A 27040-nucleotide genomic window follows, 5' to 3' on the forward strand; every position below is an offset into this window, starting at 1 on the left:
TTCTGAGTTGTGCACTTAACTCCTACATCTCTGTTTACCAGTCTTGTCAACAGAGTGTAGCCGGGCGCCGGGAGGGTGGCGCTGTGCGAGCTTTTATCAGCAGGTGGGTGATCTAACCTCCGGTTTCTCCTTCCGCTTCACTCATTTCCTGTGGTGTGGCGTGTTCTGGCGTGGTGCACTGTGGCGAAGCATTTGGCCACCGTGAAAGATTTTGGCCGAGTGTCAGGCATCACAGCACGCGCACGCGGAACTTCCATACAGGTGAGCAATTTCACCTTTTTTCCTCGGGCTGCGCCCGTGCCAACTGGCCGTATTGATGACGCTGGTCTCACTTGCGGTAGTGTGGCTGTCCGCCGGGGACTCCGCTGGGTGCAGTTTCCGTTTCGAATGCTGAGTCGCGTCTAATAGCCCGTTTTCACCTGTGTGCGTTCCTGGCGCTGCTGCAGTGACTGAGCTGCGGGCCTTCACGGCTGTTCTCTACCGTGCGTAACTCCGCCGTTAAAACGGTGTGTACAAATCCTCATTACGCTGGCACGGTAACCTTAGCCTTTTGATTTATTAATATTTGGTTTGTTCTCATTTTTTAGTGTTAAGTTGGCTAGTCATTTGCAGCCACACAGAGCTGTTTTGTCTCTCTCTTGTACATCTTTTAGTAATATCTTGGTTTTCTTTTGTTCTTTTGTCTCTTGCTCTTTTATTTCTTTTTTGATGAGCCGTGCTCCGGCGGGCCCACCTGTCTGTTTTTGGCACCCCAGCGCACGGTCTTCAAGAGAGAGAGAGCTATAGGCTTGCTGGAGCTTTGGGGATTGGCCCTCTGTAACTAACTGTTGTAGGACTGGCTCATAAGAGAATTATGTTAAATTAATTTCTATTTCTTTTACGTTTCTTTAAGTTATGTTATATTATTATATAATATTTGTTGCATTGATTAAATTGTTTGGGTTGTTTTTGGTAATTTTTGTCAGCACCAGAGATTTATAACAGTACTTTGGTTTGTTTTAATAATTTTACCTTCTCTCTGGGCAGGTCCTGAAGGCTCTTGGCAGTGGCTGCGTTTACTGGTGGAGGTGTTTCTTCAAGGTCCCTTTTTTTGTGCTGGGTGTGCTGTGTCACGGGTGGTTAAGTTAAAGGATCCCTTTCTCCCATTTTCGTTTCTGCTGCCGCGGTAAGCCTGGCAGTGCCCAGTCCCTCATCCAGAGTGCTGCTTTTAGGCTTCAGTTTTGTTATCCTGGTGCTTGACATTTGTTTTGTTAAGATTAAATTTTTGCTGAATAAATTTTCTTCAACTTACATTTACCGTCTGTGCCCACTGGTTGTCCAATGAACCTTGTGTGACCTTAATATTTGTTATAATATAATATACTTTCCTGGGAGCGCAAGCCCCCTACGTGGCGTTGTCGCAACCCTCTAACTACATGCTCATGCCACAAGAGAACAATACCATTTTCGTGCTTCAAAGCATCCACACTATTTTCTTTAGGTGTGGATACTTCAAAGCATTCAGATGATTCAAATTTCAAAATATTATACTGTCTTATACTATCAATACCACTAGTTCTACAGCTTCTGTTACTACTGCCACTGCAGCTACTGCAGCTATTTGTACTCCTATTATTAATAGAAATACTGCTACATATTCTACCAACACAACAACTACTACCACTTCTACTCCTTCTATTTCTACTACAACTTCTTCTGCTACTACTATTACCACTAGCAGTAGTACTATGACTACTAATTCTACCCCTATTACTGCTGCTTCTACTTTTATTACTGCTAATACTATAGGTAGAGTTTATCCTGCACCTTTGATTGACCACTACCTCTGCATACTCAAAAATGCTGTACCATAACTTTTATCAACAGCTAGAATTATAGCTTTTTTGATTGTTTTTACTGCATGCTATAGTATAGCATTTTGCAACATACTATAGCACGAGGCAAAATATTTTAAAAGTTTATTTTTTGGACAATTTTTTTGACACTCTACACTATAATATTCATCAAAATGCTGTACTATGACTTTTTTTTAAATTTGGAACTGTAAATGTTCTGACCATTTTTTCCACATGCTATAGTATGGCATTTTGCGACATACTATAGTATGACTTTAGTCAATATTTTAAATGATGTTTTGGACTGTTCTTTTGAAACTATACTATAATCTTCTAAATCCTATACCATAAGTTCTATTGACATCTGAAACTATTACTCTTTCAACCATTTTTTCCACATGCCATCATACGGCATTTTGCGACATACTATAGTATGACTTTTTTCAACATATAGGTGATACACTATTCTGATAGATAGATGTTTGTACCCATCAGAATGGCCTACTCTACATTTTATTATGTATACAGATGGTAGCCCATTCTGATAGACATTTGTCCCAATTAGATTGACCTACCCTGTATTTAACTATATTTATGTAGGTGGTAGGCCATTTTTATTTTAACCCATCAGATTGACCCACCCTGCATTTCACTCTATTTATAGTGGTAAGCCATTCTGATAGACATTTGTACCTTTCAGAATGACCCACTATGCATTCAACTCTATTTATAGAGATGGTAGACCATTCTGATAGACATTTATTCCTGACAGAATGACCTAAGCATCCTTTCAAATGTGGACTTTTCTGGCCATTTTCTTAAAATTGTACACTATAAACTTCTTCAAAATGCTGTACCTTAAGTTTTATTAACATCTGGAACTATTACTTTTTTCATTGTTTTTACCGCATACTATAGTATGGCATTTTCCGACATACTATAGTACAACTTTCTAAAACATTTTAAATCCTTTGACACTCTACTCTATAAACTCTATAATATACACTATAATATTCTTCAGAATTCTATACCATAAGTTTTATTGACATTTGAAACGATGACTATTTCAACCATTTTTTTCCTCCGTGTGCTATAGTATGGCATTTTGCAACATGCTATGAATGAATGGATGGAAGCTTATTTCGAACATGCAAAAACAAAACAAAAAGCAAAAACAAAACTAAAATAGTCAAAAGAATTTTTTTTTCAAGATGTCTGAAAAGGAGCAGGAAGAAGCTTATCAAATCCTATCCGGTAGGATTCATAATTTTCAGCATATAGGTGGTAGACCATTCTGATAGACATTTGTCCCTATCAGATTGACCTACCCTGCATTCAACTCTATTTATACAGGTGGTTGGCCATTCTGATAGACATTTTTACCTTTCAGAATGACCTACTCTGCATTTAACTCTATTTATGCAGGTGGCAGGCCATTCTGATAGACATTTTTACCTTTACCTTTACATTTCAGATTGACCTACCCTGTGTTTATACAGGTAGTGGGCCATTCTGATACTTTTCTTATACCTGACAGACTGACCTAAGCTACCTTAAAATGTTGACTTCTTGGACTGTTCTCTTGAAATTCTACACCATGATCTACTTCAAAATTCTGTACCATAAGCTTTATTGGCATCTGGAATGATGACTCTTTTGACCATTTTTACTGCATGTACGGAAATTTTCGAGATACTTTAGTATGACTTTTTTCAACTTTTTAAATGTTGACTTTTTGGACCGTCCTTTTGAAATTCTACACCATAATACTTTTCTCAGTGCTGTACCATAAATTTAATTGATATCTGGTATAATTACTTTTTCTACTATTTTTTCACATGCTGTAGTATGGCATTTGTTCACATACTAAACTATAACTTCACCTTCTTTTTTTTAAAATTTTAAGAAAATTTTTTGTGGCATTTTCCTTTTTATTTATAGGGCATTTAAACAGAGAGACAGGAAAGTAGGGAGAGAGAAGGGGATATGATACAATCAAATCATCATTGAACTCTTTTTAGAGAGGTGGTAGGCCATTCTGATGGACATTTGTCCATATTAAAAGGACCTACTCTACTTATAACTGTATTTAGTGTGGATGCTTCAGCAGGTCACAAGACCTTGAACTGTTCAAATATTATTCAGCTCTTTAACCTCTTTTAGCATTTTTGTAAATTTGCAGATGCTGTTTTCAGTTGTTTTCTGACTTTATAATGGGCTCTCATGGGGATGGAATGTCCTTTCAATAACATCTCATGGTGCTCACAGTTCCAATATTTCAACAATACAACTGAGTTTTTTTGCTGTAGCATGTGTTTTTCAAGCAGTACTTCTCTGTGTTTTAACAGATCTGACAATGACTCATCACTTTAATACACCTACTTCTACTAATGCTACAGTAGTAGCAGACAACTACAATCACTACTACTACTGCTTCTTATACTATTACTACTCCTTGTAGTGATAGATGTACTGCTATTTCTTTCACTTCCATGACTACAACTACTTCTACTGCTAGTTATACTACTAGTAGTACTTCTACATACTTTCAGATACAGAAACCATTCGAATGTCAAAATGTTATGCTCTTGAAGGAAATTTGTGCCTCACAATTTTATTTTTCTACATTTTATGCCTCAAAATTTTAAACTTTTGTTATTTTAACCTTTTCAATTAACACCAACTTCTTCCTTTGACAGTCTTCCAATTCAGCTTGTTAGCTTCTTCAGTTTAAGCAGTTTAGCTTTTATATCTGCCAGTTTTTCAGATATTTCTGGCAATTTGAAATATATTTCTGCATTTTCAGCTATGTATTTCTGCAATTTTCAGCCATGGTTCTAAACTGATTTCAGTTTTAACCATCCACACGCATGTTCCGTAGGAAATGCATTTTCTCGTTACTTACCATTTCCAGATTACAGTATCTGACCATTACCTACTACTTTATTTATAAAGTTTGTGCCACTCAGCTGCCACTTTGTACAGAATCTTCCTGTTCTCTAGTAACTTAACCATTGTCCTAATTCTTGGGACCAGTCCTAATTCAGAGTTAATAAGAAATGACTTGTTAATTATTTCATAATCATTGTTTTGTGTTTAACACTAATACAAAAAAGTCCTTCATTTATTTATAATTCTCCTAATTGTTTATTTAAAATTGTATTACAGAAAAAAAATGCACTTCCTTAAGGTCACTTTCTGTCCCTTTTTACATCATTTTCATTTGTTTCTATTTATTGTCAAGTAATTTTCTGGTAACTTTTTTTTATGAATTTCTTGCTATGTTTTGGGACAGCGGTTGTTAGGTAACCATTCACATTTGTTCTGTTTTGCATTCTTCAAAGGGATGTTTTAAATTCCATCGAATATAATTTGTTTCGGTTTTCTAGGCGCATTTTTATTAAATATTAAAATATATAGAGTCCAGAACAGGTGGGGGCAGAAACACAATGTATTTTATAACCAAAACATGTCTGCTAAATAGTAGATAAAGCTGTTCTTTTACTAAACTTTTGTATTCATATGGTCTAGTTTTATCATACAAAGGTATTAGAGAAAGGGCTATTGGCAATGTTCACAAACAACACAAAACTATTTTCTTTAGCACTGATTAGGAAAAAAAAAAAGGGGGGGGGGGGGTAAGGTAAATGTTAAATAAATAAATCCAGCTTATTTTGAACCACAACCTTATTTTCCCAGTTTCCTTTCCATCATGACAATTGACTGTGTTAAAAACTTAATCAGCCTTTTGTAGCTGCTCTGTAGCATACATTAAGCAAATCAAAAAACAAAGAAAAAAGAAACCTTTTCAACACACAGGCTGAATTTACACACCTTTGAATAGCTTTGATCAAACAATTAGCTTGGCATTGCAGTTTCAGTTGTCTGACACTTTTTTTTATTGCTCACACATTACATGGTGTGTCAGCTGTCAGTTTAAACATCTGTGGTAAGTCAGGAGATGTTAGTGAAAGTGCTCGTTTCTACAAGATGGCTCTTGTTCGTGTGAATGTAGATGTTCATGTTGACTGCTGGCAATGTGTTTGGACAACCTTCCACAATTTGTGATGCTTTACGGAGACATCATGGCCTGCAGGAAATCTGACAATGCTTCTTGTTATTATCATGAGGAAGTTGATGTGAAGTGTTTTTTCCTCGTTGGCAGATTGTGTGAGTTCATCTGGTTAGACATGAGCATGACATCGGAGTTCTGTTGATAAATTAAAACATTAGCTACAGCTTACTCAGTAATGGACAGAAATATTTTATGCTATTAATTGTCAAAACAGGATGAGTGCATTGCAAAGTGTGTTTTACTGTGGTATGTTCTCATCCCTTTTTTAGCTCTCAGAGATGATGAGCAGAGGAGTGAGCAGTTGTTACTCGAAGCTCTTCACTGAAGGAGTTTTTTAAAATGAAAATTATTATCATAATAGAGGATTATTAGCTAATCAGCATGGATTTATAAAGAGAACTGGATACAGTGTTGGAGGTGGGACCCATTCATTGCTATGAAAGTTACTTGGTGGCAAGTCAAAAAAGCTTGATTTCCACTGTATAAAATTACCTCAATCTTCCACATTGTAGGGCCCAAAGAGCAAACACTAGCGGCAGCAGCAAACATCTAGATTAGCCCTCAGCTAACATGAATGGGGCTAACGTGCTTCAATTGTGCGACTCTTCTAGACTTCAGAATGTTATCGGACAGACTGGATCAAATCCTGATAGTGAAACAAATCATTTTGCATGGGTTTTAATGCTCCAAAAACTGTGTCCACTGATTTACATAGGTCTCTTTCACAATAAAAGTCTTTGGGGAAAAGTCATTTTGGGCCACATGGCATCATGAGACAAACTCAAACACTGTAATTCCATGTTTTGCCACTATGTTAAATTGCCTTCAAAGCCCAGCACTGTTGTGGTGGCTTGATGGCATAGCAGATTGCAACCAACCAAAACGTCTCCTTTGAGCCAAGTGTTGAGAACTATGATGACAGTAAAAATCTGAAAATGCTGAAGGCTTTATCTAGCCAGTGTTTGGCTTTGTCCGTGCTGGGCTACTGTAGAAAAATATGGTGGACTAATGGAAGGGGACCTGTTCAGTATGGAGATATAAATGGCTCCTGAAAGCTAACAGCAATTTAAAAAAACATTTTTTACTGTATTTTGGGTGACTGTAATCTAATAAAAATATCATTTTGAGTAGTATTTACCATTTCTGCTAAGATAAGCCCCTAAATCCTGCACACTGGGTTTGTTGGTTTGTCATCCACCACACTGGCCTATCTGTGGTATAATGTATTCTGTTCACATCAGGTTAAAGACTAAATAACTGTAAAACTAATGACATTCCCATTAGTATTAGAAGTGCATTGTGCTAATTAGCATAGGCTACGGAAACACCACAACCATGGCTCAGGTAAAGCAGGTAGTTCACTAATTGCCATGTTGAAGTGTCCTTGGGCAAGATACTGAACTATTAATTGCTCCAGATGACTGTTCAGTTCAGTCCATTTACCATGGTTTGTGTTCCATGCTAAAACTGAAATGGTGAGCATAGTTAACATTACATTTTCTTAACATCAGCATGTTACCATTGTTGTTGTGAATGTGGTAGTAGGCTATGCTGATTATAGCATTTAGCTCAAAGCACCACAGTCAGCCTCATAGCTGTTAGCATAGTGGTAGACTCTTGTTATCTTCATTTCCCTTCACTCTTTGTTTTGGAAAAAGGCTACTATAGAAACTTTTGTAAGACATATTAGTCAGTAGAATCAATGTAAAAATTACTGATGTAAGCCTGTCATAACAATCCATGTAATACCATGTTTACCAGGCCTTTAATTAGTGGCTGCTTAGTTACCAGAAGAGCTCTAAGCCATCTGCCCCCCCCCAGTTATCTAATCATCTGTAGTTTAATATGGTGGCAATCGCAACCTCTGATAGGGGATATTAGCCCCAAACCTGATATAGAACGAATGAATTGCAGTGAAAATCCATAGATCTGCAGAAAGTTAACCATTCTTTTAGGCATGGGTGGGAGGAAACATTGAGGGGAAATTACTGGACTAGAAAGATATTTAAAATATTGGAAAGTAGAGAAAATTAAAAGCTTCGACCACTGCCAAGTAGCCCGGTACACTGACAGTCTCTGCGGACGCTCCACCGACAGCTGAATGCGTCTGATAAGAAGTGAGCCAAGGAACAGCAGCAGAAAGAGAGGTACCAAGACTTCCATAAAGAGAGATGAGAGAGAGAGGGGGAGGGGGAAGTCTACAGAGCATGATGCTGCCTATTTGATAGAACACAATTTGATTCAATATTAGCTTGAATAAGCACTCACACAACTGTTTTTGAACAAGCAGAACTTTGAATATCGTGCAATATTGTGCTTTTTATACCCCACGGAAACATCTACATTAAAAAGCAGGGTAAAATTAGTTTGCGATGTCTTCTGAGTTTAATTAACTTAATTAAGGGGGAAATGTGTTCTCTGACCCCACACTCTGGAGGAACTGCTTTCACAAAACATCAAAATGAATGCTTCACAGAGCAAAAGAAAGTGAAAGAAGATGGTGAGCGCATTAATATACTGTATAATGTATACAGAACATAATCTAAAATCACACTTCTAATATTTAGCATATAAAAAGTGCCTTTTTGCCACAATGATTATGTGTATTTATAGCATAGATGGCTTGAACGACAGACAAACTGCTTCGTTGTCAGTTAGTGCCTTTGCTCATTAAAGCATACAGTCCCTGTACTTGTACTCATATCAAATTCAGCCATCAGGGTTTTAACAGAGATCACACTTAATCCACTCCTGGCTTCCCTGGTGACCTGTTAGCTACAGACTTAATTTCAAGATTTTAAAATTCATACATATCTGCTGCCCATCTTGACAGGACTTTTAACCCCAGGTGGCTAAAAGTGCAACATGTATTGCTTGTTCTCTCTCCCAACTTGTAAAATACTGCCACTTTTTTTGTGATCTCAGTGTCAGACACTGCTGCACAAAGACACCTTTTGTGGCAGTTATACTCCCTGAGGACATAAATTTAAAGGCAGTGGGAAACAACCCAACCCATCAAATACTGCCGTCAAATACTATGTCGGCACAAGACATGGACAGAGCCACCCCTCAGTCCTTTAGCCTATGATACAAACTGGGCAGGTGCAGTTTGTAACATTGTTGATAACAACTACAATTAAATGAGCAAGAGTCAGTTTAGGGTGAGTAGGAGGACTGGTGCATGGGTCAAACAAACTCTGGTCTTTCACGCCTTTTGTTTCCCGTATAAATTTAACTAGACCCATGACTTTTTGCTCTGAACCTTACCATGTGTTTTTGTTGTCTAAACCTTTTGAAAAAGACTGGATGCATGTAACAAGCAAAAACTTTACATTTCCTGTCAAAAAAAAAGTGGGTTTAGAAGACACAATGCAAGTAACAAGCGTAAATTGACACACTATCCCTGAAGGTCAAAAACAGACTCAAGATAGTATGATCATATTACACATGCTGGTCGTCGGACAGTGGTGTGCCAAGAATTTTTTTACTGGGGTGGCCCAGGTGGGGCACTGACTTATGCAGGGGTGACATGAAGTACGAGCACCACTGCGGGCAAACTCGGCTGCATAGCTTTTAATTTACCATTTTTGTCTCCACTATCCATACCTACTTTAATTATTAACATTTCAGTGTCTTACATTCCTGTTTATAGTTTAGTTTTGAAGATAAATAGACCTACCAATCACAATACAACAGAGTGACACGACACATGTAAAACAATGCTCCAAATCAAAACAGATCTTCTCTCTCTTCTGTGAATTCTTGGCAGGATAGATACTATTCAGGCCCATTACCTCCTCCCAGGTTTAAGACTGAATTGCACTTATACACGAAAATTCAGTTTACTAGTCAAAATGTTCAAACCCACTGGGCAAAAAGAAAATCATGATAGGGTGAGCCGTGTCTTCCCACGCCACTTCCTAAACATGCCCATGTCCACTGACAAAGTGGCAGTATTTGACAAGTTGGGAAGAAAACGTGTTGGTATTTCTCTCTGTTCTTATAAAAGTAATAATAATAATAATCAGAATGATGATCAAGTAGTTGTTGGGATAAATGTTGTCCTATTAATATTATAATATATTATTATTTAGCCTCTGTACTTAAGAGAATAACACAACTCTTTATGCATGCATATTTGTGGTTCACAAATGAAAGGCCGTTGTAGTTTAATTCTTCCAGGTCTATCAGAAGTCAGGAAATAAACAACGTCCACAAAGTCAGCCCACGGGCCTTCAGTGTGGCTGTGGAGATTAGCATGCAAATTAATTATAAATGGGTTTTTTTTTTAATTTGGTTTTTTTTGTTCACTCACAGTCTTCACCTGGAAAGACTCAGGTTTGTAGAAGTCCGCTTCATCTTTCCCCAGGTGCCTCAACGGCTGCTCAAAAGAGTTTGTATTTTAACTGACTAAGTGAATTGTTAAATTCCTCACATGAAAGGGTGAAACCTTGTGCGTCTGTGAATTTGAATATTTTCTTTTGGACCTCCTTGGAAATATGTTTGAGCATTGGGAGCTCACATTATCAAGCTGAACATCCAACTAATACTCCCTTTTGGGCTGGCGCAGCAGGCAGCAGCGTTAGATAACAACCCCAGCACTGAAATAAAGGAGCAGAAAGAATACATACCCTCACATCTATGACAGAGAAGATGGTGTTGGCCACTTGTGTTCACATCTGACTAAGAGTGTTTTGATCCTCATTCTTCCTGAACTGCTTTGTTTTTATTAACCATTTCCCTTTGCAATCTATTCTCACAGCTGCACTGTTTTCTTCCTGTCTCCTCTGTTTTCCTGCTGCACAGTGGCTAGCTGCCATGGAAGAATGAGCGGTCTCAAAGAAATTACCTTGGATTGGCTCCATGCAAAGAAAAAAAAACACTTTAAAAGCAAGTTTTTGTCTCAGAGAACAAAAGGTGTTCTCACAATTTACTTTTGCACCAGATATCATCATCCTTACATGCTCAAGCAGGGTGAAAGACACACTGCTGTTTCAGAACACCTTTTCTCTGTTTGAGCAGTCGGCTTGGTCATTGTTAACAAAGGTTAATTTTCCACTGTTGCCAAAAAAACAGCTGATTTGATTATCTTCCCACAGCTTTGGTTTTCTCACAGTCTTTTTGTGTACCTGCCAATATCCCATCTCCTGGTGCAACTGTAAACTTTGCACAGTGCCCTGAACACACTCAGCAATCCATGCTCATCAACCCTGCCCTCCTTATTCTTTTGATCTATTGTCTGCCCAAATAAACTATGTGTCCTCTGGCAGCAGGGCTTGTCAATAGGAACAACAGGGGGTACAGGACTATTTCTAACAGACTGGGTCTCACAAGGCCACAAATTGATTGAAAGTTGGATCCATTTTTGTATTACCTTGGGCCCATGTCAGCGCAACCCATAGAGGAGAGTTTCCAAGTCAGCAGTAGTACAGTGAGTCCACATTGTTTTTCTTATTCAGGATTATGAACTCATCACAGAGATGACAGGTGCAAAACATTCAAAAGAGACCAACCCTTCGTCATTGTCTGCTATATAGTCTGTAGAAAAAGTAAGACACCAAACAATGTGTGGCTATGAAGCAGATCAAAGCTCTTCTTGCAACAGTTTAAATCTCTTAACTGTGTGTGTACGTTTATCTCCAGTGGTGATCTGCAATTTGCAATCAATGCTTTTACTGTGCAGTTTTTAAAGTTCATTTTTTAAAGTAATTTTTCAGACTGTTACCCTTTAGATTTTAGAATTTTTAAGGTGCTTACACTTGTATTTTATTTATTTTTTGCTTTTTCAGAACACTGCTACAACGGAAAAGTTAAGAGTCCTTTATAAAATGAAAATTGTGTACAAATTAAAGGAATAGTTTGATGTTCTCCACATATGTTTGTCAAGAGTTAGACAAGACAATCAAAACCTCTCCTAATTTTATAATAAAAAGGAGTTGCAGCCAGCAGCTTTTTAGGTTAGCAAAATATCACGCTGTTCGCTAACATGTTATGCAAATTTTTCCCTTAAAACACTGTAAGTAACCATAAATCTCGCTGCCAAGGCACTAAACTGCCCTTTAGAGAATTCCTGTAGGTCCCCAAACCAAAGTTTCAACAAGTCCTCCAACCTCTACAACCAGAAAGGTTGTTTGTTCCTACCCTCTTCTACAACCACAGCAGCATTTTCTAAATAAGCACCTCTGCGGATGTGGTTAGGTGTTGGAAAATAAGCATGGCTGGGCGTTGTCCTGTGATGTATTTCCCATAGTGTTATGAAATTAATGTAGCCTGGTGATGTAACTTAAAAAACCTGAATGTTGATTTTTGGTTCCACACAGGACGTGAACATTTGTGGTGTCGGAATATTTGGAAGAACAAGTTCCTCAGTTGGAAAATTCACATGAACCATGAAATGGGACCATCAGTGGAGCATGTGACCACCAGAGCTACCACTTTCAGACCAAGGGGCGAAAGGGTCTTGGACTGGCTTGCTGGTATGGGTGAGTCTTGTTGATGGTGGGTGGGTCACATAGTTGCTCCAGCCACAGCTATACCTTTGTATGCGGACTTTGTCACATTTTATACTACATCACCTGACTTTCTCTTTTGCTCCTGTCATGATTACTATGAACACAAGAGGTCGTCACCAGCCTACATTAAACATATAATAAGCTGCTCATACTGATACCTTTTGTCCTATACAGACACCTTTTGGGGTTGCATTTTTTGGTAAGACAAGCTCAATATTTCACTTCCATCTATTACCTGTATTATGAAGTTCTGTAACCAGTGCAAAGTTAACTAAAAAAATCTATGCTTCAGAAAAATCTTGGTTAGAGTTTCGTGGGATAAAGTTTGAAATTCTGATAAATAAAAATGTAAATATAATTAAGGTCTTTACATCCTTGATTTAGTTACTTCAAGGTTCAAACCTCTTAATTTATTTGGTAATTCTCTTGTTTTGTCATTGTGCTTGACATATATTTGTCTTCCACACAATTAAATCAAGAGGGAACATTAATCTGGCAGTGTTCATGATACCATCGAACATGATGTCTCAGCTGGTTGTTTATATTATTTTGAAAGGGCTCTTCCACTACACTTGTCATAGATTATCAATTGCTACACATCAAATCATACCTTTAAACTGAATGGTCTAATAAAGCTGTATCTTAGACAATCTTTGGTAGAGTTATGATGATATCCTTAGATTTCCATGAATTAGTCTTTACAACATATACCTATTTAGGGCTGGAATGTTTTTTATAATGCTTTGAACAAGACCTCTGTGTTACTAATTTATTATTGGTAATTTCAATAAAACCTAGACGTCATTCAGTAAGTCAAGGTGAAACTGCAGGAAGAGGTGTTTGTTTTCTGAAGTGTTTGTTTAAATCAACAGAGTTCTGCCATGTGTGACAACAAGTATAGTGTTTGCCTTTGCAGCTGGCACCATATGAGGGGAGGCACTGTGAAAATGATGAATAATACAAGGATTAATTATTTCTCACCCATGCCACCAAGGGAGAATCCCCATATGGAGTTTTCAGTGAAGGAATTGAACTCACAGATGTTTCAGCATCTGGATGGTCCTTTTGGCATTTGCCAAGGCAGGATACATCACCAAGGGGGGCTGTACATGCTCTTTCCCCTGTTTTTGCTTGCATAATTAGCCACTTCAGAGGTCTAGCACTTAGTCTACACATAATATAAAATAAATGCCTGATGGGTCTGCCTCAATCTGAGACTGGTGTATTAAGGCATCTAGTGTTTATCACCTGCTTTTCTTTCACTTTGTTTTGTTTTGAAGTGCACTCAGGCAGGTCAATCTCAGAACCCATCAGCTATCAATCCGATAATAGGGGCAATTGCCAGTATCTTGGGCTGATTTGATGTGACCTAGTCAGCAGGGAAAAAATGTTGGCATTGTACATTTCTGCAAACCACTGACAAGTTACATTTTCATGTTGTAATGTAGAGTATATGTTGAAACATTACCTCTTCTACAACACTGTGGTGTATGTGCCATTAGGTTTAGGTACAAAAGACACTTGGTTATGGTTAGGAAGACATAATTTTTCGGCTTAAAATACCACCTATGGGCATCCTGGTGTTTCTAAATTATCCCATCCGAAGTAGTCTGTAGAAGTCTGAAAACATCAGTTTCCATGGCTCAGTATTTGGCTGTTAGTTCATTCAGACACTTGGTGCTGTGAGGAGAAGCTCTGCTCTGTTTGTCTGTCTCTCTCTGCGCTGTCGGCGATCAGCGCCATAATGAAACACCGCTCGGTTGTCAAATAATCGACTGTATTTTACAGTCAAAGTCGTTCACGGCATTATATGAGTGTTCAAAACTTCTGCTGTTGCAGTGTTTTGGCTTGAGATTTGTTTTGGTGTCACGAGAGCATCAGACTGACAGTGTGACGGTACTCTGGATCTGTACCTGTTGATCATTAACACATCCTCCCTCTGCAGCTCTGGTCAGACCCAGCCTCTGCCAGACACACAGGGACTGGCAGAGGCTGCGCTGCCTGCAGCCACTGTGAGAGCCAAGCTTCGCTGATACCGATAGTTTGTGAATCGTTCTATCTCCGCTGATTCGGAGAATTCTGTCTTTGCGGTGGCACCCAGTCCAACACTGTAGCACATAATATTCACTACAGTTTCAATCAGTGTAAATGTAGGCTTGTGTGCTACAGAAATGGCTGTTCCTCAAACAAACTGATGAGGTGATTCTCTCACTCTTCTCTGTGCAAAACTGACAGAGCGACTATGGATGGCTCAATAGCTGTCTATCTATTTTTCCACCATGCTGTCTTGTTACATTGCTTACCTACTGAGAGTGAGGAAAAATGTGACAGTAATACAAGACTGTCAGCTTCTGTCAGCATGTCCACTGTTTCTGCGCCTATTTACTTTGAAAGAACAATCGGCCAATAGGGAAATAGCTGCGTTACATCTCAGTCACACTGAGCAGTGGTGCCAATTCACTCGCTCACTCATGGAAAACCCTATGTGTAGCACCGTGACCGCAAGCTGTGGTCTAGCCAAAAATATAGAGATGACGAGCAGGCCAATGACTAATCCTGGGCAGATCCTGACCAATGGAGGAGCAATGAGCTAACAGACATGGATAAAGGCAAACTTGTAAGCTCAACATGAATGTGCAGTGCCTGAGTATTGAAGAGCACAGATGAAGTCATACTTTGGCATAAATCTCAGTGTTTAGGACATCCTAAGAGAACAGCTGTGCTGTGGAAAAGTGGATTATGCTGCAGGAGACGACTGAGATTTTTTTTTTATGTTTTGATACTTTATCTCCAACATGAAAACTTGTTCCTATTTCTTTGGATCTAAGCTTACTACAGCCTCAATTCTTCACGAAAACAAACTTTACACAGACAAGTTGTGTGTTTCAGAGTACTTCACATGCATGTGAGTTTGTCTAGTTTTAAGTCACTCTCAGACAGGGGTTGTGTCAGTAGAGAGGAAGTAAAACTTTCAGGATGGAACATGTCAAATTTAAGGATTTGGAGCATGACGGCTGAGTTGTACGGTGGATTAAAGTATTCCGACATGCCAAGTAGAACTGATAGATGAAGGTACAAAAGACAAGAATGGCACAATATGATGCTTTAAAGCAACACAAATAGTTTCCTTTCCTGTCTCCCTTTGGCTACTGGACACCTTGCAGCGACACTAACATTGTGAGAGCAGTTTGAGAACTGCACAGCCAGCAGCAGGATTTAGTTAAGCTTCTACATTTGGTCATTTTTATCATGAAACAGAAAACTCTATGCAGCCCATTTGAGATGATCATTTATTATAAAGGTGATTTGTTTTGTCTCTGCTGTATTTTTTATAATGTGTAAATTTATACATGGTCATGTACAGAGAGACTGAACGCTGCAGATAATGAGATCACCAAAAGAGAGAAAAAAAATAGTTGAATAAATCAGTGGCACTTTATCGAAAAGGTCGATATTTAAGTTTTATACATCCATACATACATACCATACATACCATACATATTATTTACATGTCATACTGCTATTTATAGCATTACCTCTGCCTGATAAAAGTCAGTTGAAAAATATTTATGCATTATAAGTAGCCCAAATATATTTTTCCATATGAATCTTTGCTATAATCTGTTGTATGTGGAATTTGAGATGTTGTGACTAACTGTAGCTATACTGGATTATAGAGTAATCCCTTTCCCATCATATCATTTAGACTTAATCTGAAACCAGTTTCTCACACTACAGTCACATCTTGCGCTCAGCAGACCATGACTTCCTTTAGCTTTACAAATGAATTTCTCCGTCACTTCAAAGGCGGTCTGCCACAGCAACAGCAGCACTTTGCAGCAGTTGTAGCCTGCCAGCATCAACAAGTTCAGTTAGAGGCTTACTCACACCCCATGGTGATTCTGGAGAGAGTTGTAAGCATTTTGCACTGTTTTGCTCTCTATGACTGTTAAATACAAGACAGTTCAAGTGGCTGAGAGGAAGAAGCTCAACAATGCACATCCTTCTGTTTGCTCCCACAGAACAGTATCTGTATACTTTGTATGTTACCACATACATACTAAGAATTTAACAGAAAGTGGTCAAAAGGATAAGCAATCTATTTCCTTTTACTAGCTTCTTTTGAGTCTCTAATCATATTTGCAAAAGTGTGTTTGTTAGTATGCATCATACTAGGTATTATAATAACATGAAATGACTTTGATGATGACTGTGATTTAATTCATTCATTTCATTAAATTTTTGTCAAAATCAGTAAACTACTTTTGAGGTGAAAAAGCCAGAGAGCCTAGGCTGAAGTTCCTATCAGAGAGCTTAGGTTGTTGCTAATGAAGAGACAAAAACAAAAGTGTTTTTTAAAGATTTAAAGTCAAATTTGCTCCATGTAATTGAACTGCCAGAGGCTACATATACTATAAACCTGGAAATCTGCTTGTACAGTTACCCTCAGCCCTGCCACAGTTTTCACACCTCTGCTTTGACCGGTTGATCAACATTATAGAAATTACATGTTCATTCCCCAATGAATTACCCGTTAAACAATGATGATGAATGTATGTACTGCACACATTTATACTGAGAGGTCCTTGAAAAGAGGGACAGTAAAATGCTCGTCCTTGGCCCTAGAGAAGAGCAGCTGGCCTCTGCATCATCTCTCTGAGCTGTATGAAGACCTGTCTGTTTGGCATTGAGATATTGTTCTTTATTGCATCTTTTTTACTGTGTAGAGCGGGAAATTTTAATTTTTTATTCTCAAAAGCAAACAATCTGTACGAAGAACCAACATCTCCTCTGAGGTTTGACCTCTGGCCATATATTAGTTGACCATTTGCTTACCTCCTTTACTGATTGCTGCGTCTATCAAGCTTTCTATTCTTGCACAGTACTATTTAAAGTCAAATTATGGGATAATTGTTTTGAATAAATGGGTCCCAGATATCAGAGAGAGGTAGGCAACCTCGTATTTCTAGCTGTTGACTGGCGAATGTATTTGCTGAAATGACACCTGGCAGATTTTATCAGCAGTAACTGGCTAACTGTGCTAATGTTAACTTCATGAGTTGGTTTAAAATGTCACCTCTGGTCAATGGTGGATGAAAGACCGGAAAGATACTAAAACTATCGATATCTTACAGAAAATGACTCTAGAAGAGGTTAAAGTCACCCATTAGAATATTATTTGAGTAAAAGTCTTGAAGTGTGTGATGTTAGTGTACCTAAGTATAAAAAGTTAATTCATGTTTTAGATATTCTTAAAATTCAAAGAGAAAGTACAACTCAATGCTATAAATAAAAACACAAGTTGGCAGAATCCTGAGAATTATGAAGTTTATTTCTTCATAGGATATGCAGCACAACAATGCATAACTAGCATAGCATAGCATAACAATGGAGCAAACATTATATTTAAGAAAAAGGCTGTTTTTGCATCTCAATTTATTTAAAGAGCAAAACACAATTTCTCTTTTTTATTCTGTCCTGCCTCCTTCCTTCTTCCCTTCCTCCTGATTTTGAAGTACTTTACTAAGGTGTTTAGGGGAATTGAAAAAACTAAACATTAAATGTAGAAATTAAAGATGATTGAAAGTGTAAGTTGACAGAAATATTAAAAAGCCCTAATTGTGATGTTTTATGCTATTTTGAAAAATATACTGAAAACAAAAAAAGTCATAGTATAGTATAATATGATGTGTCTCTACAAACTATAATATGCGGTGTTCAGCCATTTCTTGGACATGTCAAAATTTTTGATTTTTCAACGTACTACACTATATCGTTTTCTGCCATTTTTTTATCCACAAGCTATATTATGACGATTTAGGCCGTTTTTGCGACATGTTATACTGTGACGTGTCTCTACAAGCTATAATATGCGGTGTTCAGCTATATTTTTGATATGTCAAAATTTGAGATTTTTCAACATACTTTACTGTGTCATTTTCAGCCATTTTTTCAACATGCTATATTATGAAGTTTTTGGCCATTTTATTCGACATACTACACAACGTCGTTTTCAGCCATCTTTTTGATATGCTCTATTACGTTTTGGGCCTTTTTTTGATATACTATTCTATGTCGTATTCAGCCATTTTATCAGGCAAGCTATATTATGAAGAATTGGGCCTTCTTGCAACATGCTTTACTATGACGTGTCTCTACAATCTAATATATGCAATTTTCAGCCATTTTTAGACATTATTCGACATACTATAATATGTAGTTTTCAACCATTTATTTGACACACTATATTATGATGTTTTAGGTCTTTTTTCAACACGCTATACTATAATGTGTCTCTACAAGCTGTAAGATGCAGCCATTTCTTGGACATGTCAAAATCTGAGATTTTTCTACATACTATACTATGTTGTATTCAGCCATCTTTTCGACATGTTATATTATTATGTTTGGGCCTTTTTTAGACATGCTATACTATGTCACATTTAGCCATTTTTTTTTTGACAAGCTATATTATGAAGATTCGGGCCTTTTTTTGACACGCTATACTATAATCTGTCTCTACAAGCTATGATATGCGGTGTTCAACCATTTCTTAAACTTTTCAAAATTTGCAAATATTCGATATACTAAACTTCGTTTTCAACCATTTATTTGACACACAATATTATGATGTTTTTTGCATTTTTCAACACACTATACTATGTCATTTACAGCCATTTTCTTTAATCCTAAAATGTCTAAATATAGCTTGTCAAACAGCTGATGGTCCGACAGCAGCAGTGAGACAGAAAAACATAGTGCAGCTTCTCCTCAAAGCACCAAAGTATCTGAAACAGACACATTTCAAGAGGTGGAATGTGTCTTATTTAGACTTCTTCAGACTACTTTGTGTTGGTTTCAGGTTTAATCAGACTTTGGATGAATTATTTAGAAACAGCAGGACGTATGGCTCCTTGTCTCATCCAGCTGCTCGCCCTGAGCTCTTATTATTATTACCACCGGCAGATGTAATGTTTTGGGGGCCTGGAGCCACAAGCACATGACCTTACTTTCACCCTTTCTCTAACTGGGAATTTTGGCAGGCTGTTGGTTATAGGAGATGTAGGCCTACTCAATTTTTTTTATTCCTGAATAAAATTAGTAATTTGAAGAAGAAGTTGAAGCCAGAGTCCTGCAGTCAGGATAGGTTGGGCTATTATCAGAACAATGGGCTTAAATTTTCAATTTTCAAGTTTGTTTAAGATGGGGCTTTTAATTTATATATAATGCTGGAAGGTTTAACAAATAATAATAAATCATATGTTTTTTTAAACTCCAACACGCCATGGCCACATGAAACTCTGTCAGTGAACTACACGGTAAAATAGGATTTTTCGTGTTTGTTATTTTAGCACATTATTCTATGTCAGGATAACAAACGATTCTGATGTTGTTGTGATATCATGAAATTACTAGTTCAAAACGTCTTAACTACAAAATAAATATTAAGTTAAAAATCCACGTCCAGCTCAATTAGTAATTTATATCTGGGCTCAGCACATTCACACCTCAAGTTTAAATAAATAATTAATAAAGACTTCAAATGTGAAAGATGTGACATTAATTAATTGAAAATTAACTGTTATTTTGTAATTGATCCGGACCCCTGAGCTTAAACAAAAATCAGACGTGGACCTCTGAACAATAAGTTTGAGGACCCCCCGGTTCGCTGTATCTACCATTGTCCCCCATTTTTATGAGATTAGATTGAAATTTGTATTTTTCATCTGTCTTGTACAAACATGCAGGCAAAGTAATTTCCCTGGTGCTTTTATTTTCAGATGTACAAAATATGTTTGTGTGTGTGTATATATATATATATATATATATATATATATATATATATATATATATATATATATATATATATATATATATATATATATATATATATATATATATGACATAAGCTGTTGTGTCATTGTAAACCTTAAAGGGATAGTTCAAGTTTTTTGAAGTGGGCTTGTATAAGGTTCATAGTCAGTGTATTACCTACAGCAGATTGCAGCGGTAGACCAGTAACTCCTGTGTTCTGTGAGGTAAAATGATGATTTTGTCAGTGGAGTCTGGTTTGTTTACAGAGAGCAATATACATATACTATATACCTATACAACAGTTCCTGGTCAGAAAAGGATAGGAAAAACGGAAAGGAAAAAGGTTTGATAGCAGGGTAAAGTGGTGAAAATATTCTTAATACATACACCACCTTAAAACATACATTTAAACATTGATTTAATTAAAAAGAATTAAAACATTTTTTAAGGTGGTGAAAACATGTTTTGGTGCTTACCCTGCCCACAGCAGCACATTATTTAACTTCTTACACTGGCACTCCTGCTGCAGACTGGGGGAGAGCTGTTTGCCATCTACTGTAGGTAATGCACTGACTATGGATAAGTGACTCATATAACCACACTTCAGAAAGACTGAAGTATTAATATTAGTATTAGTGCTCTTAGGACTCACATGCAAGTTGCAGCAATGAAATGGTAAGAATAACCGAAAACTATCTTTATGTCAGTGCATTATACCAGTAGGTCCTAACCTGGGGTCAGGATATCACAGGGGGTTGTTGGGAAAGTGCTAAAATAATACAAAATAAAAGCACATAAAAATATTGTTTGAAGAAAAAAGCCAGAATAGGAATTGTGATGAAGTGTGGTTGTAATAGCATTCATAACTGAGTCTTTCCTTTTCATATATTTTTCCTGTAGGTCTACATGAAGACAACTGCTGCTTTTTCTTTGGCTTAGTTTCTTTTTTGTTTTTTATGTTGAATGAGGTGGACTTGCAAACTTTGTACTATTTTCTGTGGAAATTGTAAGAGATTCATTGAACATTACCAAAGTAGCCAGAGACATTACAGAAGAAACTTTCCACTACCCTGCATATACAAAGACTGCACATAATTTCCAGACTAAAAACTCCCTGCAGGTCTACTTGAGAGATCATAGGGTCATAGAAAGAAGTGGTGGACATTTTGGCTTTAAACTAAAATGCTCATTGTGTGACTTTAGACAGGCAGTCACCCTAAAGCAATATATAGATCATCTTGGGAAGCATCTGAGGAATAGGGAAACTGTTCTGTCCTTTCAGTCACTGTCCTTTCCAATCAAATGTTTTCTCCAGTTGTACATCACATAAATGTTGTGGTCACCCACATTCTACTTTAAAAGACTTTAAGACAGAGATTACTGTTCAGGAGTGTAAAAGGAATGTGGAATTGGCAGAATGTGAAACAGCTGAATCACAGTCAGATGTGACTGACAATGACTTTCATGTGCCACTTGAGGATAATTCTGATAATGAACCAGAGTACAATGACACCACTGAAAAAATTCAGGAAAGGCTTGCATTATTACTTCTGCAAACGCAAGCAGTCTTGCATGTCTCAAAATTAGCCACTCAGGAATCAGTGAATCAGTGAATTTTATGGCATTGGTGTTTGGATTGGTGAACTAAATGGTCATACAGTAAAAAAGGTACTAAGACGGAACAATTGTAACATTGATGAAAACACTATAACTTTAGTAACAGGACCCTTAAACAACCACAGTCCACTCCGCTCCATTTCCCTGAGTGGGTGTCTGGGATCAGAACAAAAAGGTTGTCCTATGTCAAAAAAAAAAAAAAAAAAGGTGTCATAGGCCCAGTTGTATATGTTTTAGATTTGCCATCAAAGAAAACCTTTGTTTATGTCCCAGTTCTAAAAACGCTGCAAAGATTGTTAAATAGGGGTGATGTTATTCACAAAGCCAATACAGAATCACAACCTGGCCATTATAACACCTCATTTGATGGATCGTATTTCAAGGAGAACCCACTTCTGTCTAAGGAAGATCAAAATATTTCTTTAGCTCTGTATATTGATGATTTTGAGGTCTGTAACCCTTTAGGCATATCCAGAAAAAACACATAAATTGTATGCAATATACTGGGTATTAGCAAATTTACCTGTTAAATACAGATCATCAGTGTGTAGCATATATCTTGCTCTCTTGTGTAAAAGTGTTGATGTTAAGACATTTGGATATGAGAGGAGTGTAGAGTCGCTTCTGAGAGATCTCCAACTGCTTGAAAACCAAGGGATTTACATCAGTAGATTTGGAACCAGTGTAATGGGTACAGTATTGTTTGTATCATCTGATAATTTGGGAGCACATTCATTGGCTGGCTTTTAGGATAAAGCTAGCTAGTCGTGTGATATTCAAAGTTGTTCTGTAAGAAGTAAGTCATTTGTATTGAGGACCAGAGAGTCCTTTAATTACAAGGTTTTCAGGCATAGGGAGAATGAGAACTTGAAAAGTGTTGATGGAATGAAAAGAGACTGTGTACTGAACAAGTTATCTTACTTTCACTGTATAACAGGCTTCCTGCCTGACTTTTTGAAACACCACCAATAAACACCATTTTCTGGAATGCTACCCTCATTTAATCTGCTGCTTTGGTCCACTGGTTGAGTTTTGGACATTACGTTTTGAAGCTAAACATAGCTTTTTCAAGAAAGTTGTTCATGATGCCAATAATTTCAAAAAAATCCTATTGACTCTGTGTCCCTCAGACACGAGCGTATATTTATATACTGCTTGGACTTGCCCAACCTGTTCAAACCAACAGTGGAAGTAAAAGGAGTATCAAATGTTTCCCTAGACATTCTGGCCTCCTCTGTCAAGCACGTGATTGAGAAGAAATGAAGGACTCTGAGCAGTGTATCGCTGGCCACAACAGCATACATAAATGGAACAAAATGCACTACGGGAATGATCGTGTCAATTGGAAGCTCAAGTGGACCTGAGGACTGATTTTTGTAAGATTGTCTATGTATTGCTTTTATGCAACAAGCTATTCTTTCTTGTTGAACCTTTCCAAGTTTGGTATTTGGAGCACTTCAGATGTTACGAAGTCTGCAAAAGAGACCCTGCTCAACTCATGGTAGCTGAACCCGGAGAGCTCAATCACTACACTCCATTGTCAGCATACACTGTGCGAGACGGACTTCTGGTTTCACCGAGGGCACGTCTTGTACATTAAGGTAATCTTTTGTGGCTCATAATTTTACGTTTGAAAGTAAGAACATATATGAGGTGGATCCACATATTTAATGTAGTCTAGATGAATACTAGAGTTAGTGTGTCACACTCAATCATATGTGTCTTAATTGCATGTAACATATGTGGATTGTGGTTTTTTTTGTGTGGTTTAATTATTATTATTATTTTTTGGAGACAGTTTCATCGTGCTGCTGCGCATAATCTTGAGCGACGATGACATCAGAAAGGTTACCATTGACACCTTGCCTGAGACTCTTGATGACTTCTACTCAGTCAGAAAGACCAAACTTGGATTGGAGGAGGACCTCGTTGATCAGTATCAACACCCTGAATTTGATAATGAACAATTTAAGCAGCTTCCTAAGGATAAAGCAACTTTGAAAGTGTACACCAAGGCTTGTGTATCATACCACACAGACTCTACTCTAGACACAGCAAGCCTGTCATCATCTTCCCTTTAGGAGAGCCCCAGTGGTACCCAAACTCATCAGCTGCCTCAGCCATTTGTCATTCACACCTTTTCTTTTGATGTTGAGCTAAAACTGAGGCAACAAAATGTAGCCTACCATAGTGATGGGACCCTTCTTCCCAACTTTTGGCAGAAGTTGTGAGTGGCCGGATGCTCTGAGCTCAGAGTCAATGCACGTACCTCTGGGCCAACAAGTTCAAAAAGACTAAAGAGGGCCAAAAAGTCAGAAGGGAATTTTCTGCCAGATTTTCCAAAAGGGACAGTCCAAAGTGATCTTGACATGGAGAGATCAGCCATGGTCAGTGAGATGAAGAAGAGAAAGATTGACTGGAAGCTAATTGGTGGAATGATGAAATACACATTCCCTTTACGGAGAAATGAGATTGTTGCTGATGAACCGCTTGTGGCACAAGTCAAAGAAAGATGGCCAGACTTGGTTTCTGTACAGCAGGTGAAATGTGCTTTTAATTTGTCTTCTCAGGTGAGATTTTGCTCTAAGGCATACTTTGGATTATTTGAAGTGAGGTTGTATGGGGTAGTTATCCATAGTCGGTGTTGACCACCATTTACTGTAGTTAATAAAATGACTATGGTTAAGTACCTCACATAACCCCACGTCAAATAATCCAACTATCCCCTCAAACTTCGGTCTTGCACTTGATTTTTATTTTCATAACACTGAAAAGTCATTCAAGAGTCCAGTTTATGTCCTTATTAAAACCATACCCTTTGACTTTTTGTTTTGTTTTGAAATTCAAAGTAAAAAAAAATTAATTTCCCTGAAAAGGGATTTATTCAGTATCTCTTCTTCTTCTTCATTTGCCTACATCAACAGATTGAGGCAGAATTTGCTCGCCTTACGTCGGTTGACCTGAAAGGCTCAGGATCTGGCGAGATTCCTTGAGCTGTACAAAGCCAAGGCAAAGAGTGGCATGTCGCGCCTGACCAAGCTCACAAGATGTCTTGACGTAAGTGTTCAAATGTTAGTTGTTCCTCCATGCCTTTCACTATTGTTGTTAGCATCTTCCAGACCGTATTTGTGAGATTTCCTCCCTGGTCTACATATAAAGTAGTGCACACAGTTTCTTCTGTCTAAAAAGCAATTATTTATTATTGAAAAATAACTGCATATATACATGAGCTAATTTTTTTTTCCACATAACATGATACTCAAAAAATGTCATCAGGGTTGGCAGGTCCGTATCCCTGTAATTACATTTTTATGGAATCCTGATCAAATAGCTGTTATTATATTAGCTGTCTACAATCAGATGGTGCTCAATAAATAATAATGGGTATTTGTTCTTCTGTTTTTTGATCAGAGCTCCACATACAAGAAGAGGATGGTTCTTCTGCCGGGCCTTCCTCATTTTCTTAAGGAGGATCCCTCCTGTGTTTTCAAGATTGTGGAGGTAACTATTACTTAATTTATTTTTACAATGGTCAAGAATGAGATAATAAGAACATACCTAATATCCCAAATGTGCTTTGTGTATGTGCTAAACAAAACTACACCACTCCAAACTGGTCGTTGTATTGACTCAGAAATCCTACACTTTCTGGCTTCCCTTCTAGTTGTCACTATATATATAATAATATAATAATATATAACGGCTAAAACAAGAAAAGATGTAAAAGATGTTTTTGCCTTCTCTGAAATCTTGCCTAGGCTGCAGACAGATTCACAGAGGGGATGAAAGTTGGTGTTGTGATGGTGAAAGAAGGAGAAGACATCGTTGATGTTTCAGTGGTCCATGAGGAAACAGTGATCCTGTCTGATCTTAAGGACATCCCAAGCGCCATTGCCATGCTGATGGGGCTTCTTTATGCCCTCAACATAGACTACCCAAATGAACTGAGGTACACATTCAAGGTTATTTAAAGGGTCCTCATGAGCATCGGTGGAGCACAGTGTTCTTCACTTGTGCATGGTTTAAGAAACAGACTCTTGCGGAAAACCATGTAAGTGTGCTCTGATGATTCATCTCGTGCCAGAGTATTAAAGTATTAAAGGGGTTTTTGATGTTTAAGTTCTTATTTTGCTGTATTTTTACTCATTATTTGCAAATTCTCATTTTTCTTTTGTACATTTCTAAATGAGAAGACAGAGGAACTTGTGATGAAAAGTAATTTGGTCGTCTTTTGCCCTCAGGTTTGCACAGTGTACTGTACAGACATTCAAAGGTTCTCATAAACATTGGTAGAGGATGGTATGTCTCATTTGTGCATGGTTTAAAGAAGAGACTCCTTTTGGAAAAGCATGTAACCCTGAACTCTGGTGGCTGATATCTTGTAATCTTGTACATCAGCTTTAAAATGGGAGCTTTTGACTTAAGTTCACATTTTTGCATCTGTTCAAGCTACCAGTTGTATATATTACATTATATTTAAGTGTTGAAGCATTCAGTACTCAGGACTCAGTCTCAGCGGTTTGAAGGTAGTCTTGTTAAATTGGTTGAGATTGAACATGCAAAGTTATTTTTTATTTCAAGTTTCACAAGCTTCTTTTTGTTTATATCCAGATACTAAGTGGTGCAGGCTTATGCCAGAAAGTGATGCTTCTGTACTTCTGTTCATTGTTTGCTATTTTAACATTTTCAGTTTTATGGTGACAGGTAATAGAACGTGCAGCTGAAGAAAATACTGCACATGTAAAGCCAATTGTTCTTCTAAAACAGCAGTACTGTCATATTAATACTGAAAATGTTTAAGTTCTGAATTTTATGAAGGAGCTTGGACCAAGTTTTGATGTGTTCAAATATGGACTGTGGTGTTAGATGTGAATTATGTCCCTGACTTGATGACTTTGACCCCTTCTATGCGATAACAAGTGGTTTTCCAGTCTCTTCTCGCGGGTCTTTGCCATTTTCTTGCTATAATGTTCCCAACAGCTTCGATCTTTCTGTGGCCCTCCACTGACAACATTTTCAGTTTTATGGTGACAGCCAGGTGAGCGTGTGCATTTGAAGAAAATGCTGAACATGTAAAGCCACTCACTGTCTTAAATAGTAATATTGTCACATTGATACTTTCAATGTTTAGTAAAGCCTTGACTGTTACAAAATATGTCCATCAATAAATGTTTAAGTGGTTGGAA

At 37.6% G+C, this 27040-nt stretch overlaps 1 protein-coding gene across 3 annotated transcripts; it reads left to right on the forward strand.

Moving 5' to 3' along the window:
• The first annotated feature begins 116 nt into the window (after nt 1-116).
• On the forward strand, nt 117-27040 carry LOC121945097 (uncharacterized). 3 transcript variants are annotated; one of them, XM_088084089.1, is made up of 7 exons: nt 117-261; nt 12231-12392; nt 21138-23455; nt 23653-24394; nt 24779-24911; nt 25266-25355; nt 25613-27040. In XM_088084089.1, exons 5-7 carry the CDS (start codon nt 24876-24878, stop codon nt 25823-25825), a joined length of 339 nt encoding a protein of 112 aa, XP_087940215.1. In that variant the 5' UTR covers nt 117-261; nt 12231-12392; nt 21138-23455; nt 23653-24394; nt 24779-24875; the 3' UTR covers nt 25826-27040. The 3 variants fall into 3 exon arrangements, with proteins under 3 accessions (XP_087940215.1, XP_087940217.1, XP_087940218.1); XM_088084091.1 differs by having other exon boundaries at nt 12231-12386; XM_088084092.1 differs by lacking the exons at nt 21138-23455; nt 23653-24394.

The sequence above is a fragment of the Plectropomus leopardus genome, chromosome 11, assembly GCF_026936395.1.
Source record: "Plectropomus leopardus strain MGB_pleo_1.0 chromosome 11, ASM2693639v1, whole genome shotgun sequence".
In the NCBI taxonomy this organism is placed as follows: domain Eukaryota; kingdom Metazoa; phylum Chordata; class Actinopteri; order Perciformes; family Serranidae; genus Plectropomus; species Plectropomus leopardus.

Bases quoted from the DNA above. Each gene is read 5' to 3' on its own strand.
- LOC121945097 (XM_088084089.1), top strand. From the start codon at position 24,876: ATGTCGCGCCTGACCAAGCTCACAAGATGTCTTGAC. The intron at 24,912-25,265 runs GTAAGTGTTCAA...TTTTTTGATCAG, and splicing joins AGCTCACAAGATGTCTTGAC to AGCTCCACATACAAGAAGAG. The intron at 25,356-25,612 runs GTAACTATTACT...AATCTTGCCTAG, and splicing joins GTGTTTTCAAGATTGTGGAG to GCTGCAGACAGATTCACAGA.